Raw genomic sequence first — 17,120 nt, 5'->3', positions numbered from 1 at the left:
CCCTAGGTGTAAATGTGTCGGCTCTGTGATGGACTGGCGGCCTGTCCAGAGTGTCTCCCCGCCTGCTGCCCAATGACTGCTGGGATAGGCTCCAGGATCCCCGTGTCCCTGAGTAAGGATAAGCGGTTTGGATAATGAATGAATGATAATAATAATATATATATACATATACAGTGCATCCGGAAAATATTCACACCCCTTCACTTTCCCCACATTTTGTTATGTTACAGCCTTATTCCAAAATGGATTAAATTCCTTTTTTTTTCTCATCAATATACATACAATACCCCATAATGACAAAGCGAAAAAGGTTTTGTAGAAATTTATTAAAAATAAAAAACTGAAATATTGCATGTACTTAAGTATTCACACCCTTTACTCAGTACTCGGTTGAGACACCCTTGGCAGTGATTACAGCCCTAAGTCTTCTTGGGTATGAAGCGACAAGCTTGGCACACCTATATTTGGGGTATTTCTCCCATTCTTCTCTGCAGATCCTCTCAAGCTCTGTAAGGTTAGATGGTTAAGGTTAGATTCTCAGGTCTTTCCAGAGATGTTCAATGAGGTTCAAGTCTGGGCTCTGGCTGGGCCACTCAAGGACATTCACAGACCTGGCCTGAAGCCACTCCTTCATTGTCTTGGCTGTGTGCTTAGGGTCGTTGTCGCATTGAAAGGTAAAACTTCGCCCCAGTCTGAGGTCCTGAGCGCTCTGGAGCAGGTTTTCATCAAGGATCTCTCTGTACGTTGCTCCATTCATCTTTCCCTCGATCCTGACTAGTCTCCCAGTTCCTGCCGCTGAAGAACATCCCCACAGCATGATGCTGCCGCCACCATGCTTCACTGTAGGGATGGTATTAGCAAGGTGATGAGATTTGCCTGGTTTCTTCCAGATGTGACGTTTGGCATTCAGGCCAAAGAGTTCAATCTTGGTTTCATCAGACCAGAGAATCTTGTTTCTCATGGTCTGAGAGTCCTTTAGGTGCTTTCTGGCAAACTCCAAGCGGGCTGCCATGTGCCTTTTACTGAGCAGAGGCTTCCGTCTGGCCACTCTACCATAAAGGCCTGAATGGTGGAGTGCTGCAGAGATGGTTGTCCTTCTGGAAGGTTCTCCCATCTCCACTGAGGAACGCTGGAGCTCTGTCAGAGTGACCATCGGGTTCTTGGTCACCTCCATGACCAAGGCCCTTCTCCCCTGATTGCTGTTTGGCTGGGTGGCCAGCTCTAGGAAGAGTCCTGGTGGATCCAAACTTCTTACATTTACGAATGACGGAGACCACTGTGCTCTTCGGGACCTTCAAAGCTGTAGAAATTTTTTTGTACCCTTCCCCAGATCTGTGCCTCGATACAATCCTGTCTTGGAGGTCCACAGACAATTCCTTTGACTTCATGGCTTAGTTTCTGCTCTGACATGCACTGTCAACAGTGGGACCTTATATAGACAGGTGTGTGCCTTTCCAAATTATGTCCGATCAGTTGAATTTACTACAGGTGGACTCCAATCAAGATGTAGAAACATCTCAAGGATGATCAGTGGAAACAGGATGAAAGTGAGCTCAATTTTGAGTGTCATAGCAATGGGTGTGAATACTTATGTACATGCAATATTTCAGTTTTTTATTTTTTAATAAATTTGCAAAAATTTCTACAAAACCTTTTTCACTTTGTCATTATGGGGTATTGTGTGTAGAATGATGAGAAAAAAAAGGAATTTAATCCATTTTGGAATAAGGCTGTAAAATGTGGGGAAAGTGAAGGGGTGTGAATACTTTCCGGGTGCACTGTGTATGTATATATATATGTATATATATGTATATGTATATATATATATATATATATATATATATATATATATATATATATATATACACTCACTGGCCACTTTATTAGGTACACCTTGCAAGTACCGGGTTGGACCCCCTTTTGCCTTCAGAACTGCCTTAATCCTTCGTGGCATAGATTCAACAAGGTACTGGAAACATTCCTCAGAGAGTTTGGTCCATATTGACATGATAGCATCAAGCAGTTGCTGCAGATTTGTCGGCTGCACGTCCATGATGCGAATCTCCCGGTCCACCACATCCCAAAGGTGCTCTATTGGATTGAGATTGGTGACTGTGGAGGCCATTTGAGTACAGTGAACTCATTGTCATGTTCAAGAAACCAGTCTGAGATGATTCGAGCTTTATGACATGGCGCGTTATCCTGCTGGAAGTAGCCATCAGAAGATGGGAACACTGTGGTCATAAAGGGATGGACATGGTCAGCAACAATACTCAGGTAGGCTGTGGCGTTGACACGATGCTCAATTGGTACTAAGGGGCCCAAAGTGTGCCAAGAAAATATCCCCCACACCATTACACCACCACCACCAGCCTGAACCGTTGATACAAGGCAGGATGGATCCATGCTTTCATGTTGTTGACGCCAAATTCTGACCCTACCATCCGAATGTCGCAGCAGAAATCGAGACTCATCAGACCAGGCAACGTTTTTCCAATCTTGTATTGTCCAATTTTGGTGAGCCTGTGCGAATTGTAGCCTCAGTTTCCTGTTCTTAGCTGACAGGAGTGGCACCCGGTGTGGTCTTCTGCTGCTGTAGCCCATCTGCCTCAAGGTTCGACGTGTTGTGCGTTCAGAGATGCTCTTCTGCATACCTCAGTTGTAATGAGTGGTTATTTGAGTTACTGTTGCCTTTCTATCAGCTCGAACCAGTCTGGCCATTCTCCTCTGACCTCTGGCATCAACAAGGCATTTTCGCCCACAGAACTGCCGCTCACTGGATATTTTCTCTTTTTCGGACCATTCTCTGTAAACCCTAGAGATGATTGTGTGTGAAAATCCCAGTAGATCAGCAGTTTCTGAAATACTCAGACCAGCCCGTCTGGCACCAACAACCATGCCACATTCAAAGTCACTTAAATCCCCTTTCTTCCCCATTCTGATGCTCGGTTTGAACTGCAGCAGATCGTCTTGACCATGTCTACATGCCTAAATGCATTGAGTTGCTGCCATGTGATTGGCTGATTAGAAATTTGCGTTAACGAGCAGTTGGACAGGTGTGCCTAATAAAGTGGCCGGTGAGTGTATATATGTGTGTGTGTGTGTGTGTGTATATATCGATAGATAGATAGATATATCGATATAGATATATAGAGCAATCCAGACAAGAATGATTAAAAACAGCCAGAAACGAAATGCCTACTAATAAAATTACATCTTCAGAAGTGATTTAAAAGAGGACACTGAGTTTGCTAGCCTGATATCCTTAGCCAAAGCGCCAGGGCTCTGACAGCAAAAGGCTGGTCACCCTAAATCTTAAGTCAGGACTTTGGAACAGCTAAGAGGACCCTGCCAGAGGAACTCACGCTAGTTCATACAGGGTTAAAAGGTCAGAAATATTGCTAGAAGCCAGACCAAGAAGTGCATTTAAAAGTAATTAGTAAAACCTAAAATATATTCTAAGACCTACAGGCAGCCAATGAAAGGAAGCTAAAATAGGGGTGATATGGTCCTGCCTTCTGGTTTTCATTGAAATCCTAGCAGGAGTTCTTGACAATTTGATGAGGTAATTTTTTAAGGTTAAGTGAAACAGTCGTTTAATACCAGTTGAAAGTCATTTTGATGAATGCCATATTGCACCAAGGCATTGTTGCTGACTGCGTGTATGCTTACCTGGCACAGTCTACCCTATTTTGATTTATATACTTTTTTTACTTTTTCACTTTATTGATCCCTGTGGGGAAATTCTTCCTCTGAATTTAACCCATCCTAGCTGTGTAGCTAGGAGCAGGGGGCAGCTGCCGGGCAGCACCTGGCATATATATATATATTTATATATATATATATATATATATATATATATATATATTTGGGATGAGGTAGAACTGGAGGTTTGCAGCATGAATGAGAGCCCAAACATCTGCCAGAAAGTCAGCATGAGTCAAGTTCCTTGTGTAACATTTTCCAGCACCTTGTTAATTCCATGCTGCCTAAAACAAATTGGGGCTGTTCTCAAAGCCAACAGGGTCCTACCCAGTACTAGGGTAGTATAACAGTTCCGCCACATTATCGGCTACACTGTAGCTAAGATGTGGCCACTTTATCTTATTGAATATATTTTTTGTTTTATCTGGTGACTGCGCAGAGAAGGCTCAGATTAAGTTGACTGAGTATCTTGCCTGTTGATTTGTTTTTTATCTATGCTGTATGACAGACAATCTTAACCCCTGCTTTGTCATCGTCACTAAATAATTTGCGAGTCTGTGCTAGTTGGTCTATACCAGTGTTTCTCAACCCAGTCCTCAAGGAACCCTTATCCTGCAGATTTTCATTGTAACCCTGCATAGGTAGCCCTGCTTGTACTTACTCGACCAATCATCTCGCAGCACTTAATTATGCAAGGTGTGCAACATCTGACAAAATTCATTGCTGATTGGTTAAATAACTACAAACAGGTCCCTATTCAGGGTTGCAAAGAAAATATGCAGGATAGGGGTTCCTTGAGGACTGGGTTGAGAAACACTGGTCTATACTATATTAAGTGTCTCATATTACCAATGCTACATATTTGTTATATACTGTAGCAACACAGCTATACTGCTGTTCTGAAGGGACATCAGCAGTCATAGTGTAACCTGAAAAAACTGTATCACTAACTCCACGCAGAAGAATGCACAATGTGAGGCTCCATCAGTGCTTCACTCTTTTCCTTTGAAAGAGTTTATATTTTTCTTTTCATCCATGCCTCTGCTCATTTATCTAATGATGCCTTTTCATTTCTGCACCAACAGTAATGAGCACTAGTGCAGCTAGACTTGTTAAAGGTGCTATGATTAGGCACCAGCATCTCAGACCAAACCAAAACGAACCCCCCCCCCCCCCCCCCGTGGCCGGACCGGCCTGTGAAACAAGAACAGAGAAACTCGGGATTATAACACACACAGAGGGAGAGTGACGTCACTCTCTGCTCAGGACGCCATTACTCCACTATCTCTTTACATAGCAAATAGTTGTTTGCTGCTATATTAGTGTTCGAAAGTTTGTATGTAGCACCTTTAAATACAATTTTATTCATATTATGGTGGTTGTCCTTACAGTAGCTGAATTATTAACAACTTGCCTATTATAATTAACTTGAAAGTCACCTCTCATTGAGTGCCATTCCATTTGAAGTGAAAGAGTCACCTCCAAACTCACAGTCAGCAGCCATGCGCCTCACAGACAGACGGACAGACTCCCACCTGGCACACTCGACGTGAGGCGAATTAATTACAAAAATCATTTCTGGTCCCTTAATGAATTAGGAGGGAGAATTAAGTGCTCAATTAAATGATTAGGCGCTGAGCTCCAAGAAAGTCTTTGCAGATTCGAGTCAAAGCTTGCGTATTAGAACCAATCTGCCTTGAACAGACCTGACCATTGTCCCTTATCGGGGAGCTGAGTGCTAGCATTTTCCTATCAGCACAAGAGCTGGTACTGCATATGTTTCTCTCTCTCTGTCTCTCTTCCTCTTACTTTCTCTCATCACTATCTCTGATAGCTCTTCCTTGCACCCCTTCTCCCTCCTTTCTTTTCTCACTTTCTCCTTCCTTATCCATAACTTGAATTTCTCTCTCTCTCTCTCTCTGTCTCTCTCTCTGTCTCTCTCTCTGTCTCTCTCTCTGTCTCTCTCTCTCTCTCTCTCTCTCTGTCTCTCTCTCTCTCTCTCTCTCTCTCTCTCTCTCTCTCTCTCTCTCTCTCTCTATCGTTACCATGCTCCCTCCCCTCCTAATGTTCCCTTCAGGCAACCAAGGAGAAGGAGAGCTCCCAGACCCAGCTGAAGGCGCTGAGTCTGCAGACAGAGGCAGTCCACAGGGAGCTCACTGACGTCCTCAGCCGATTGGCCCAGCGTGAGGAGGAGCTCCATCGCAAGGATATGGAGCTGTCTGAGACCAGGCAGCGTCACCTGTCAATAGAGCGGGAAATCCAAGAGGTGAGGGCCTTGGGATAAAAATTAACCAACAGCTATTTCGTTTCCTATTCAATAGGGATGACTATGATGCTGTATTAGCTACTTCAGAAAAATAGAACACAGAATGAACAATTTTGGTTGTCATATGAAACTCTTCCTCTTTTCTAACGAAAGAGGTCAGATTCTATCAGATGTAGAATCACCAAAGTGCCTAATAGCCCTAACAGTGACCCTAACACTAGGTGAGGCTAGCATCAGCAGTTTTAGAAGAGGAGGCCCAGCGTCACACTGTCATCCAGGCACAGCTTAGGGAAGAGAACCAAAGGCTGGACAAGCAAGCTGCCAAACAGACCCACTGCTCCCAGAAGGACCAGGCGGCCCAGGCTGAGCTTCAGGCCACCCTGAAGGAGCTGACCTCAGCTCGAGCCAAGCTAGCCCAGCAGCTGTCTGAGGAGGAGAGCTCCAGGAAGGAGCTCCAAAGGGGCATGTCGGAGCTACGGGCCAGACTGACTGCTGCCCAGGAGGAGAGAGCCTCATTGGGCCAGCAGCTACAGCTGGAGAGAGAGGTACACCAGAAGGAACTGGATAGCCTAAGGGCCATGGTAGAGGACAGCAAGGCCAAGAGGGACCACGGGCTGCAGGAGACACTCAGGCTTTGCAGGAAGGAGCGGGATGAGATGCAAGCCTACATCCAGGAGGTCAAGGTGGGGCCCTTCTATAAATGTGCTACTTTGAAAACACCCGCTGCTTATGGAAAATTTAAATCAAAATCATACCTTGGGGCACTGTTTGCAGTGGGGCTTTTAAACCCATGGTTTATGTATTATGCATGACATCTTCTCTAATTTCTTAAAGTCTTAGGAGATTTCAATGTCAGAAGTCAACCAAAGAGAGTTTCTTTTCCCCTCTCCGCCATAGTATGGATCACAGACCTTGGTGCACTGTAATTGACATTTTAAGTATCATTGGCACATATCTGAAAGTCTGCACTGGGTAACACGCCTCAGCCACCAAACATCTGGCAAATTTCCGAGTCAGCGACACACAGACTAAATTCTCATTTAGTTTAATTTTCCTCATTGGTCGGGCCTCCGTCCTCTGAGCAGGGGTGAAGCGAGGACAACTGAGCTGTACGGTGCCCCATGAGTCCTTGTGGCCTCTCCAAAGCTCCAGGCTTGAATATTTAAAAACTCTGATATCAGTTCTCATCCTCTCCAGAAGCCTCATCAAGGCAGCGGTGGAGATACGGGACTGTACTCTACTTACTCACCCCCCAACCCTCACACCGCCACCCTCGGCACTCCCCAACCCCCATATCTCTAGTGATGAGCCCCTGTGGGTACGTTGTTTCTTAAGGGGCATGGTCCTCCCTGATATGGTTGAGTTTAGCCCATTAGCTGCGCAGAATAGCATTAATATCTGACATAGCTCATTGTAATGGTGTCGTTTCAGAGTGCAGTGGGGACAAGGGCATTTGGTGGAATGTTTTTAAATAGCTAGCCTGCGGGTGCTGCAGATGTCCCTAAGAAGCCCACCCAATATCCATACAGCATAGCCAAAAGGCTATATTGTGATTCTGATATGTTCAACTGTCAAGAAATTGACTTAAAATATTCTTTTCTTGTCCTTGTCCTCTTACTCTCCGTTTCTCCTCTATTTTCTTTCTCTGCCTCACTCTTTGTCCTAATCCCCCGCTCTCTTCCCTCTCCTTCCCTCCAGTTTTGTATTTTCAAACTTCCTTTCTCTACCTTCACTTCCAAATATCTTTTTCCTCTACCTTCACTTCCAAAGATCTTTTTCCTCTACCTTCACTTCCAAAGATCTTTTTCAACAAACACACACGCACACACACAGGCTGTCTTTGCCCCTTTCTCCTCTGCACCCTTGAGTCCTCATTTTTAGTTCTGTATTTTCTTTGTTTTTACCATATCTGTAGTTTTGCATGATGATACGTAATGATTCTAGATCAGGGGTGGGCAATCTTATCCAGAAAGGGCCGGTGTGGGGGAAGGTTTTTGTTCCAACCAAGCAGTTACACACCTGTGTCTCCTAATTAGGTTCCTCAGCAGTGACTGTACTGGTTGATTAGTGGGATCAGGTGTGTAACTGCTTGGTTGAAACAAAAACCTGCACCCAGACCGGCCCTTTCTGGATAAGGTTGCCCACCCGTTCTAAATGGTGCTTAAAGGATTTGGCTGAATCCTGATGTCTACTGCACTTCTACATTTTTGCAAGGGCTCAAACTACCATTTGATCCTTGACATTGGGATCTACTTATTCTGAAGTTTCCCATTCTTAATGTTGAAAAGAATGGCCGATTCCAGGTATTGCGAATTGTGTCTGTTTGATTTAATATTGGGCGGCGCAGTGGTTAGCGCGGTCGCCTCACAGCAAGAAGGTCCTGGGTTTGAGCCCCAGGGTAGTCCAACCTTGGTGGGTCATCCCAGGTCATCCTCTGTGTGGAGTTTGCATGTTCTCCCCGTGTCTGGGTGGGTTTCCTCCAGGGGCTCCGGTTTCCTCCCAGTCCAAAGACATGTAAGTCAGGTGAATTGGTCGTATTAAATTGTCCCTAGGAATGAATGTGTGTGTGTGCGTGTGTGTGGGCCCTGTGATGGCCTGGTGGCCTGTCCAGGGTGCTGGAATAGGCTCCAGCATCCCCGCGACCCTGAGAGCAGGATAAGCGGTGGATGGATGGATGATTTAATATTGATTTTTGGCAAACCTTTATACCTCAAAGACTCTGAGCTAAGGCATTTTCACAATTGTGTGGGTTCACCGTTCAACTCGTCATACATATGATTCGTAAGGTGGCACTTCAATCATTTGAATAATATAAAACTCTTTATAACTGATTAATTACCAAATAGCCCTTAGTCCAGTGTCAAGTCCAATTTATTTGAATATCAAATCACAGTTAAGCCCCACGGGGCTTTACAATCACATTGCATCCTCCAACAGATGTAAATAGAGGAAATGATAATGCACAACACCGTCTATCCTTAGATCTACCCTCTACTAAATGAAGTGTCTAGTTTCAAATCTGATTTTCACTCTTTTCCATGTTTACCAGTGGACGCAAACATATCGTTAAATTTAGTGCTGTGGTGTAGCAGTCTAAGCATCGGCTTTGTGTCGATGCAGTTGCCCACTGGGGACCAGGGTTCGCGCCTCGGTCTCGTCAGAACCGAGTATGGCCGGATTCGATGAAGCAGCAATAATTGGCAACGCTGTCTTCGGGAGGGGGGCGGAGTCGGCTTGTGTTCGTCACATGAATGCGTCTGTGTGTGTGTCGGAAAAAGCAGTGGTTCGGCCTGGATTCGCCGTATCACGAAAGTGGCGAGGCGTCTCCTTCGAGACTGCCAGCCGGAGAGTTGCAGTTGGCAAATGCATGTAGTACAAGGGTGGGTGTTTGAACTAAAATAGGGATTGATTGGCCAATAAATTGGGAGAAAAAGGGAAAAATCAGAAATAAATCTCTCTCTCTCTCTCTATATATATATATAAGTGCTGTGGGGTACATATATATATTATATATATGATTAGTCGTGCACATGCAAGCGTCTGAGGCGCAGGATATCAGTAGTGTTGACATCAGCAGGGATGGAAATTAATTAGATTTGAAAAAAACCAGTCAAAAATCACAAATGGTTAAAAGGAACTCGACACAAAAAACAACAGTGTCATAGTAATTGGCAAAGTGACATCCACCTTTCTGCAGAAAAATGGCTTTAAATGCATTTTCTCCCTATGAGGTGGATGCCGCATCAGACAGGGAACTGTGTAGGGCACTGCGTGTCAAGCTTGAGAAGATGAAGGAGGAGTGCGACAAGCTGATGGAGGAGCTGCGCACCAAAGAGGAAGCGCACACACTTCTCCAGAGGATGTACCAGCAACTCAAACAGGAACTGGATGACAAAGTAAGCTCCGTCTCCTCTGCCGTGTTTTGTACATGTCTTGACTGTTTCATTCGGTGCTGTCAGAGCTTCCAATGACTCCAGATCTCTGATCATAGAATGGCTCTTTATTGAAGCAGTGACAAGCTCTAACCAAGTTTAACAGTATCGCTCTCAAACATACAACGCAAATGTGAGCTAATTTGTAAGTGCATGCTCTAGTGGTCTGTCTCACATTTTATAACATTGCAAACCAGATAATACTATCAAGGACACTTTCAAATGGACAGCAATATTGATAAAGAAAACAAGCGATAATACTTTTATTGAATGATGAGACATAATTTGTTTAAAAAAAACATTTAGTTCGCCTAGTCAGTATTCAAAGTGCTGGCAATACGCAATTAAATTTAGATATTAGGCCTTTAAGTGTAATGTTTATCACTTTAAATGGCTCAAAATGAGAAATGCAAAGTTAACATTTGGCTGATCACAGATAACCAGCTAGAGGGCCAACCTACACATCTCGCCATTTACAAACTGTTTGTTAAAATCTTTTAACCTTTCAGCTTACCTGAACATCATTTCCACAAGGTCTTCTATCTTTTTCTTTCTTCCTTGATGACAGCTTGATCTAGGATATCTGGTGGGGTCATGTGTTCATACAGAATTCAGTGCAGCTGCAAAGGTTAAGTGGTGCCTAATCAGCACTCCTTTTTTTAAGGGGCTTTATCAATATGGCCCCGGGGTTTTTATACCAGCAGATGAGGTATTGAACCCCGATTCACCACACTGTCAGGTCCCTGATTAATTGTAGAAGCTCTTTAGGGGATCCATGTATTGATTTAAAGGCAGGTGTAAAGAGTAAAAAGGGCCCTTATTAATGCAACATGGGTGGTTTATTATTGCAGGGACAGGGTAATGATCTACGCTCCCTGGGCAGCACTGATCAGGTGGTTCCTGTGCCACGGCCATATTGATTCACTGTGTCCTGGTAAAGACCCTGAAACTATTGATAGGGCTGGTCAGATGAAGAAAAGGGAAACTTGAATGTTTTCAGTTTTGTGTGAGGAGACACGGAACGAAGCTCTCTTAACCAAGGTTCTCTGCATAGCTGTCTTACCCACATGCAAATGTGTATGATTTTGTGTGTGTGAGAGAGAGAGAAAAGTGGGTAAGTTTCATTGTCTACCCCTCAAACACCCTAAATGTTCCCTAACTCTTCAGGTCAGGTCAGGATATGAGTGGAAACGTGGTTCGGAGGTGGAATCTATCATGCTGCAGGAGCAAGTGTCGAGACTGGAGGCAGAGCAAGAGACGGTCCTTTCTTCTGTAGGGGAGGAGTTAGACGCAGTGTGCCGCAGCCTGGCTAGAGGTGGGGAAGACAAACTGCAGGTAAAAATACAGCAAAGAATGCTGGGAATGTTAATCTTATTAATTTCTGATTTTTCTTTATTTTCAAAAAAGTGGGCAGCCAAAGTCAGGACACGAGTATTTGACTCAAGGCTAGCAGGGATATATGTGGTTTAAGATGTAGAAATCTTAACCATTTCACCAACCCTTGCTACTACTTTCGTTGTTCTCCTGGTTGGACTTTGTTAAAGTACCCGAAGTAGCACACAATCTATCAAATCCATAAAGCGATGCATGATGACAGCCCATGCATCTGTATACAAACCAGCACTTCCCCTCATCAGAGCATGGATGCTTCCACACTCATGCTGTGCTGAAGGTCACATTGACTGAAAGCTTGCATTGAATATGAAAATCCCATTGATCCTAAGTGTGTATGAGTTTTTTTCCCCCAATAGTATGAAATGCACGAGGGTATGTAGAAATATATGGAAAATGTAGGGAGCTCAATGAGTATATGCTGCAGGGTGTTACATTTGTGTTCCTGATTTCAGCAGTTGGTTAGCTTGCAGTGCTTAGTTGTGTAGTGTACTGGTACTGAGAAAAGGCATGCACCGGAATTAAAAACGGCATCCTCTTATGAAATGATACTTGAATATTTGCTGCTCAGTTTTATTGTGTTTTACACTGTCATCTATTGCTCTGAGCCTGTATAATATTCACATTCTCAAATGAAGTTTGTTGTAAAATGTATTTATATTTTATATACACACATGAGGCTGTATTAAACAGTCTAAAACACAGTTTGCTTGTACAATCAATCAGTGTACTTGAATATTGCAAGTTAATTTACCGTTTGTCTTATGAGCCTCATTTTAGTGTTAAAACTGTGGCACAATGCTATTGTGCACCAATAGCAGTTTTACTACTTTGACAGCACTACGGCTTACACATACACATAACTACACACACACCTGTCTGATAGATAGTAAGTAGGAACCCCCACTGTTAAACACCCAATTACAAGCTAACAAAAGTTCCCATATTCCATACTTACTTTTTGTTACCCTTATCTATTCCACGTATCACATAATAGACTTGCACACATTTTAAATGTCAAGCATTTTAGCTGACTTTCTTGACCAAAGCAACACACGAAAAGTGTGCAGGTAGTTAGTCCAAGGGCTCATCGAGAGGACATAGTGTCTTTAAGGAGCATGACGCCTTCCAGTTGCAGGATTGTCTCTGTAACCACAGAAACACTGCTGCTTAAGAACACACACACACGTGCATGCACAAAACCACTGCTGGTTTTCCTCCATTGCTCCAGGCTAATGAACCCAGCCTGCTCTTATCTGCTCATATGGATTTCCCAATCTGGTCCGACAGTGCAGCAGACAGGCATCCCCGCCAACGCCTCCCCTCATCTGTAATCTGTCAAACCAAAAAAGAAAGTGAGACTTGGCTCATGATTGGCCTAATGAGGGGAATCATTAACAGTTAAAGGGTGTATTAGATTCCAGTTACCTCATCACACAACCCCTCACAAAACCTCCACTTCTTTTCAGTTTTCTCAGCAGGCGGTGACGACAAACAAATAGCCGTTTGTGGTTTCAACTCCACAATCATAACCTGCGCACACACACACAAAGAAAGACAATTACATAAAACCACACAATCGGCAACAGATAGATACGTCACATTGCTGCAGAGTATGTTGCTTTCACTTCATCCCTGCAGACAGTGCTTGAAACTCCCAGTCCACTTGTTCACTTTTCCATCACTTACAATTTCTTCCCCCCACCCCCACTCATCTGGCATGGGTGCTGAGCAGCTTTTGATGGTAAGACAGAGTAGAGGGACAGAAAAAGAGAGAGGAATAGCATTTTGCATCCCTCGCATAGTCATAAGCACTGTCACTCATCTGCATGCTCAAAGAGGACAGGGGTGGGGGGTACTGCTGTTGCAAAGCAGTTCTTCATTGCTATAATTTGAGCTGCTGTGGCAACAGCTTGGGAAATTCACTTCACTTGAAACTGACTTTGACTGACAGGTTAATAGAAGAAAAATAAAGTTGCCTAACACCTCTGAAGCAACTCTGTAACAGCTCAGTATTGTTTGCCGGATATGCAACAGAAAGTGCCCCCAAAAGTCATGCTGTGTGCGCGCTCTCCCCTTCTGTTGATGAAACGCTTACCAACAACACACTACAAGCGTTAGTTAAAAACAAGACTAGGTCAAAACCTAGTATATAGCTGGACTGTGTGTGGTCAATGTTCGAAAAATTGTGGCCAATTTGTTACAGGGATAGTCAGTGGTAATGTCTATAATGTGAATTCCTGGATATAACATGTTCATCTGCAATTTTTTGTAGGGGTCCCAGTAATATTTGTTGTTAAAAAGTGTACTGAAGTAGCATATCACATGACATGGTTAAGCTACATTTGACTAGGGGAAAAAAAGGCTATAAATGCAGTTGCAAGAACAATATTTTCTACTTATATCTTGGGATGTTTGATTTGAATGAGAACTTAATTCAATTGTAATCATAACTATTCTTATGTTAACACCAGAGGGTGTGCTCCAATTGTCAGGGCATCACATTGCTCAGCCTGCCTGGGAAAGTCTACTCTAGGATGTTGGAAAGGATGCTCCAACTGATTGTTGAACCCCGGATCCAGGAGGAACAATGTGGATTCCGTCCTGGCTGTGGAACAACAAGCCAACTCTTTACCCTTGCGGAAGTGCTGAGGGAGGCATGGGAGTTTGACCAGCCAGTCTACATGTGTTTTGTGGACTTGGAGAAGACTTACGACCTTGTACCCCAGGGCACTCTGTGCGGGGTACTGTGGGAGTATGGGGTACTGGGGCAGTTGCTACAAGCCATCTATCTGGTCCTTGTATAACCAAAGTGAGAGCTGTGTCCGCATTCTCGGCACAAAGCCAAACACGTTTTCGGTTGGTGTCAGACTCCGCCAAGGTTGTCCATTGTCTCCGATTCTGTTTGTGATATTCATGGACAGGATCTCAAGGTGCAGCCAAGGTGAGGAGTGTGTCTGTTTTGGGAACCTCAGAATTGCATCTCTGCTCTTTGCAGATGATGTGGTTTTGTTGGCTTCATCAGAGGGCGACCTAGCGCACACTGGGGTGGTTTGCAGTTGAGTGTGAAATGGCCGGGATCAGAGTCAGCACCTCCAAGTCTGAGGCCATGGTTCTCTACCGGAAAATGGTGGATTGCTCCCTCCAGGTTGGGGATGAGTTGTTGCCTCAAGTGAGGGAGTTCAAGTATGGAACGGGAGATTGACAGGCAGATTTAGCAGCATCAGCAGTAATTTGGACGTTGTACTGGACTGTTGTGGTGAAGAAGGAGCTGAGCTGGAAGGCAAAGCTCTCAATTTACCAGTCAGTCTTCATTCCAACCCTCACCTATGGTCATGAGCTTTGGGTAGTGACCGAAAAGGGCAGATCGTGGATACAAGTGGTTGAAATGAGTTTCCTCTGTAGGGTTTCTGGGCTCAGCCTTCTGGGAAGCTCGGACATCCGGAGGGAGCTCGGAGTAGAGCTGCTGTTCTTTCGCGTCGAAAGGAGCCAGTTGAAGTGGTTTGGGTATCTGATTAGGATGCCTCCTGGGCACCTTCTTTTGGAGGTTTTTTGGCCACATCCAACTTGGTGGAGACCCCAGGGTAGACCCAGAACTCGCTGGAGGGACTACATGTCCAAGTTGGCCTGGGAACGCCTTGGGATCCCCCAGGAGGAGCTGGAGGGCATTGCTGGGGAGAGGGACGTCTGGAGTGCCCTACTTAGCTTGCTGCCATCACGACCCAACCCCAGAGAAGCAGCTGACGATGAGATGAGCCTATTCTTAACTATTCTAATTATCGGTTAACCATCTGTTTCTATCTGTGGATATCTCTCATTTTTATAAGACTCACTCTGTTTCGACAGATGAATTCACAAAGAATGGATTGTGGCTACTGATAGCACCATGAATTGCGCATTACTTGCAACCGCTATCTTCCCTGTCTCAAGGTGCGATTTACAAATATATCGCGTGAATGATATTACAGCGCAAACACGCCCATACAGTTTAGCAGTCAAGTGCAATTTTCCCTTGTTTTGCATCTGATTGCAATTATCCATGTGGCAAAGTATAAATGGTGGCTTTGTGCCAAGAACACAGTAGGCAGGCTCCATGTTATCCTTGATGTCATCAAGTGTTGCAAGAATCGTTTGACCCGGCAACTTGTATCTGTAAATGATTTCGGTCTCAGTTAAATCAATAACTGGTATTCTGCAAAATATCTGCTCACAAGCACACCTGGCATAACGATGCCTTCGCCTGGCTAGTCACTGCTGCCATGATCACTGGAAAGTCTGGGTGTCAGTTACCACCAGCTCTCTGAAGATGCTAATAATTTTCACTCTAACTGCATGTGGCTATTAGCGCTGGTGTTTGTGAACCGGACTTTTTTTTTTGCAATGAGGCTCATTTGCATAGAAAGGGGCCAATTTTGCACCAAATGTATACATATTACCTAATGTAAATATGGTTGGTATTTTTATGTAGTGTCTATTCTTGGGACTGTTTTGTGTGCATGGGAATATGTGTGCTGTACTCATGTTGTCGTGGATATTCTGTCAGTTTAAGCTGCTTTTGTTGTTTCTTTATGAATCCCCTAAGGGGGCAAAATGGTTGTCTTGGACAGCCAGCCAGTGCCTGGGCTCTGGGCGGGGGTAGGGTTAAGTATTTTGCTCATGAATACTCTGACAGACATGGCTGTGTGGGAATCCAACCCTTGCCCTCCAATTCAGGGAAGATCTTCTGAACCTCCAGGCCATCCTGTTTTGTATATGATCGTGTGTGTATTTGTGCATGCGCATGCATGTCTGTGTCTTTGTGTGTTATTTTGTCTGCATGGGTTACTTAAGTCTGTGCACATGCGTGTGTCAGCAGTTAGAAGTCGTCAGTTTGTATTGTTGATCCTAATATGCTTTTCTTAGAAGGATGGAATACTCGGCTCATTTTTCATGACACACACTAGCTCTCCTAGTAGGCATGTTTTCATGTGTGTGCGGGGGGGGGGGGTTATGCTGTCCCACATGTATGTGGTGTCGTTGTTGTCTGTGTGTTTAATTCACATACACTCACACCAATTTAAGTTTGATTAATCAGTGTTGGGAAGTTCCTTACAAAAGTTTAGGCTTTGACATTCGCAGTTATTTTTTGGCTTGTCCCCCAGTAAGCAACCACTTTTCATCTTGCTCTTGTTTTAGACTCCTTTCCCTGTTTATTCTAAACACCCCCCCACATACCATACACACACACACAACTGTTAATGTACATACACGGTTGGCTCTCTTTTCTGTTATAACAGGCCATCTCCCAGAAACCTGAGCTGGTCAAAGATCCTCATCGATGGCTAGCAGAAACGAAGGTATGAGCCTAATGTGCAACAGTTTCTGATCCCCAGATAGATTTTTGTTCTCTTTAACCAATTATCCTGTTGAGAGCTGAGAGCTCGCAACTTTGATATTTGTAAAATGACCTGGCAGATGAATATGATGATGTTCCAGACTTTCTTTTGACCAAATATTCAATTGGGTCACATTCTGCTGGATAGAAATAAAATCTGCTTGCGTGCCTAAAAACCCCAAACTTTTGATTGTTAGCCAGAAAGCAAAACCAACGGGGATTGGCAGTTCGAATCCCCGTGTTACCTCCGGCTTGGTTGGGCATCCCTACAGACACAATTGGCCGCATGTGGGTATATGTCCTGGTCGCTGCACTAGCACCTCTACTGGTCGGTCAGGGCACCTGTTCAAGGGGGAGGGGGAACTGTGGGGGAATAGCGTGATCCTCCCATGCGCTACGTCCCCTTGGTGAAACGCCTCACTGTCAGGTGAAAAGAAGCGGCTGGTGACTC

The 17,120-nt window shown here is 44.4% G+C and overlaps 1 protein-coding gene across 1 annotated transcript in view; it reads left to right on the top strand.

Moving 5' to 3' along the window:
• Positions 1-17,120, top strand: part of LOC130125273 (centrosomal protein of 128 kDa) — a 61,302-nt gene that overhangs the window by 22,100 nt on the left and 22,082 nt on the right. The window contains exons 14-18 of the mRNA XM_056294801.1: positions 5,783-5,971; positions 6,193-6,654; positions 9,703-9,867; positions 11,071-11,238; positions 16,572-16,631. Coding sequence (XP_056150776.1) covers positions 5,783-5,971; positions 6,193-6,654; positions 9,703-9,867; positions 11,071-11,238; positions 16,572-16,631 — 1,044 coding nt within the window. The remainder of the gene's footprint in view (positions 1-5,782; positions 5,972-6,192; positions 6,655-9,702; positions 9,868-11,070; positions 11,239-16,571; positions 16,632-17,120) is intronic.

This window comes from Lampris incognitus, chromosome 15 (genome assembly GCF_029633865.1).
Source record: "Lampris incognitus isolate fLamInc1 chromosome 15, fLamInc1.hap2, whole genome shotgun sequence".
In the NCBI taxonomy this organism is placed as follows: Eukaryota; Metazoa; Chordata; class Actinopteri; order Lampriformes; family Lampridae; genus Lampris; species Lampris incognitus.
This window is presented reverse-complemented; position numbering and strand designations above follow the sequence as displayed.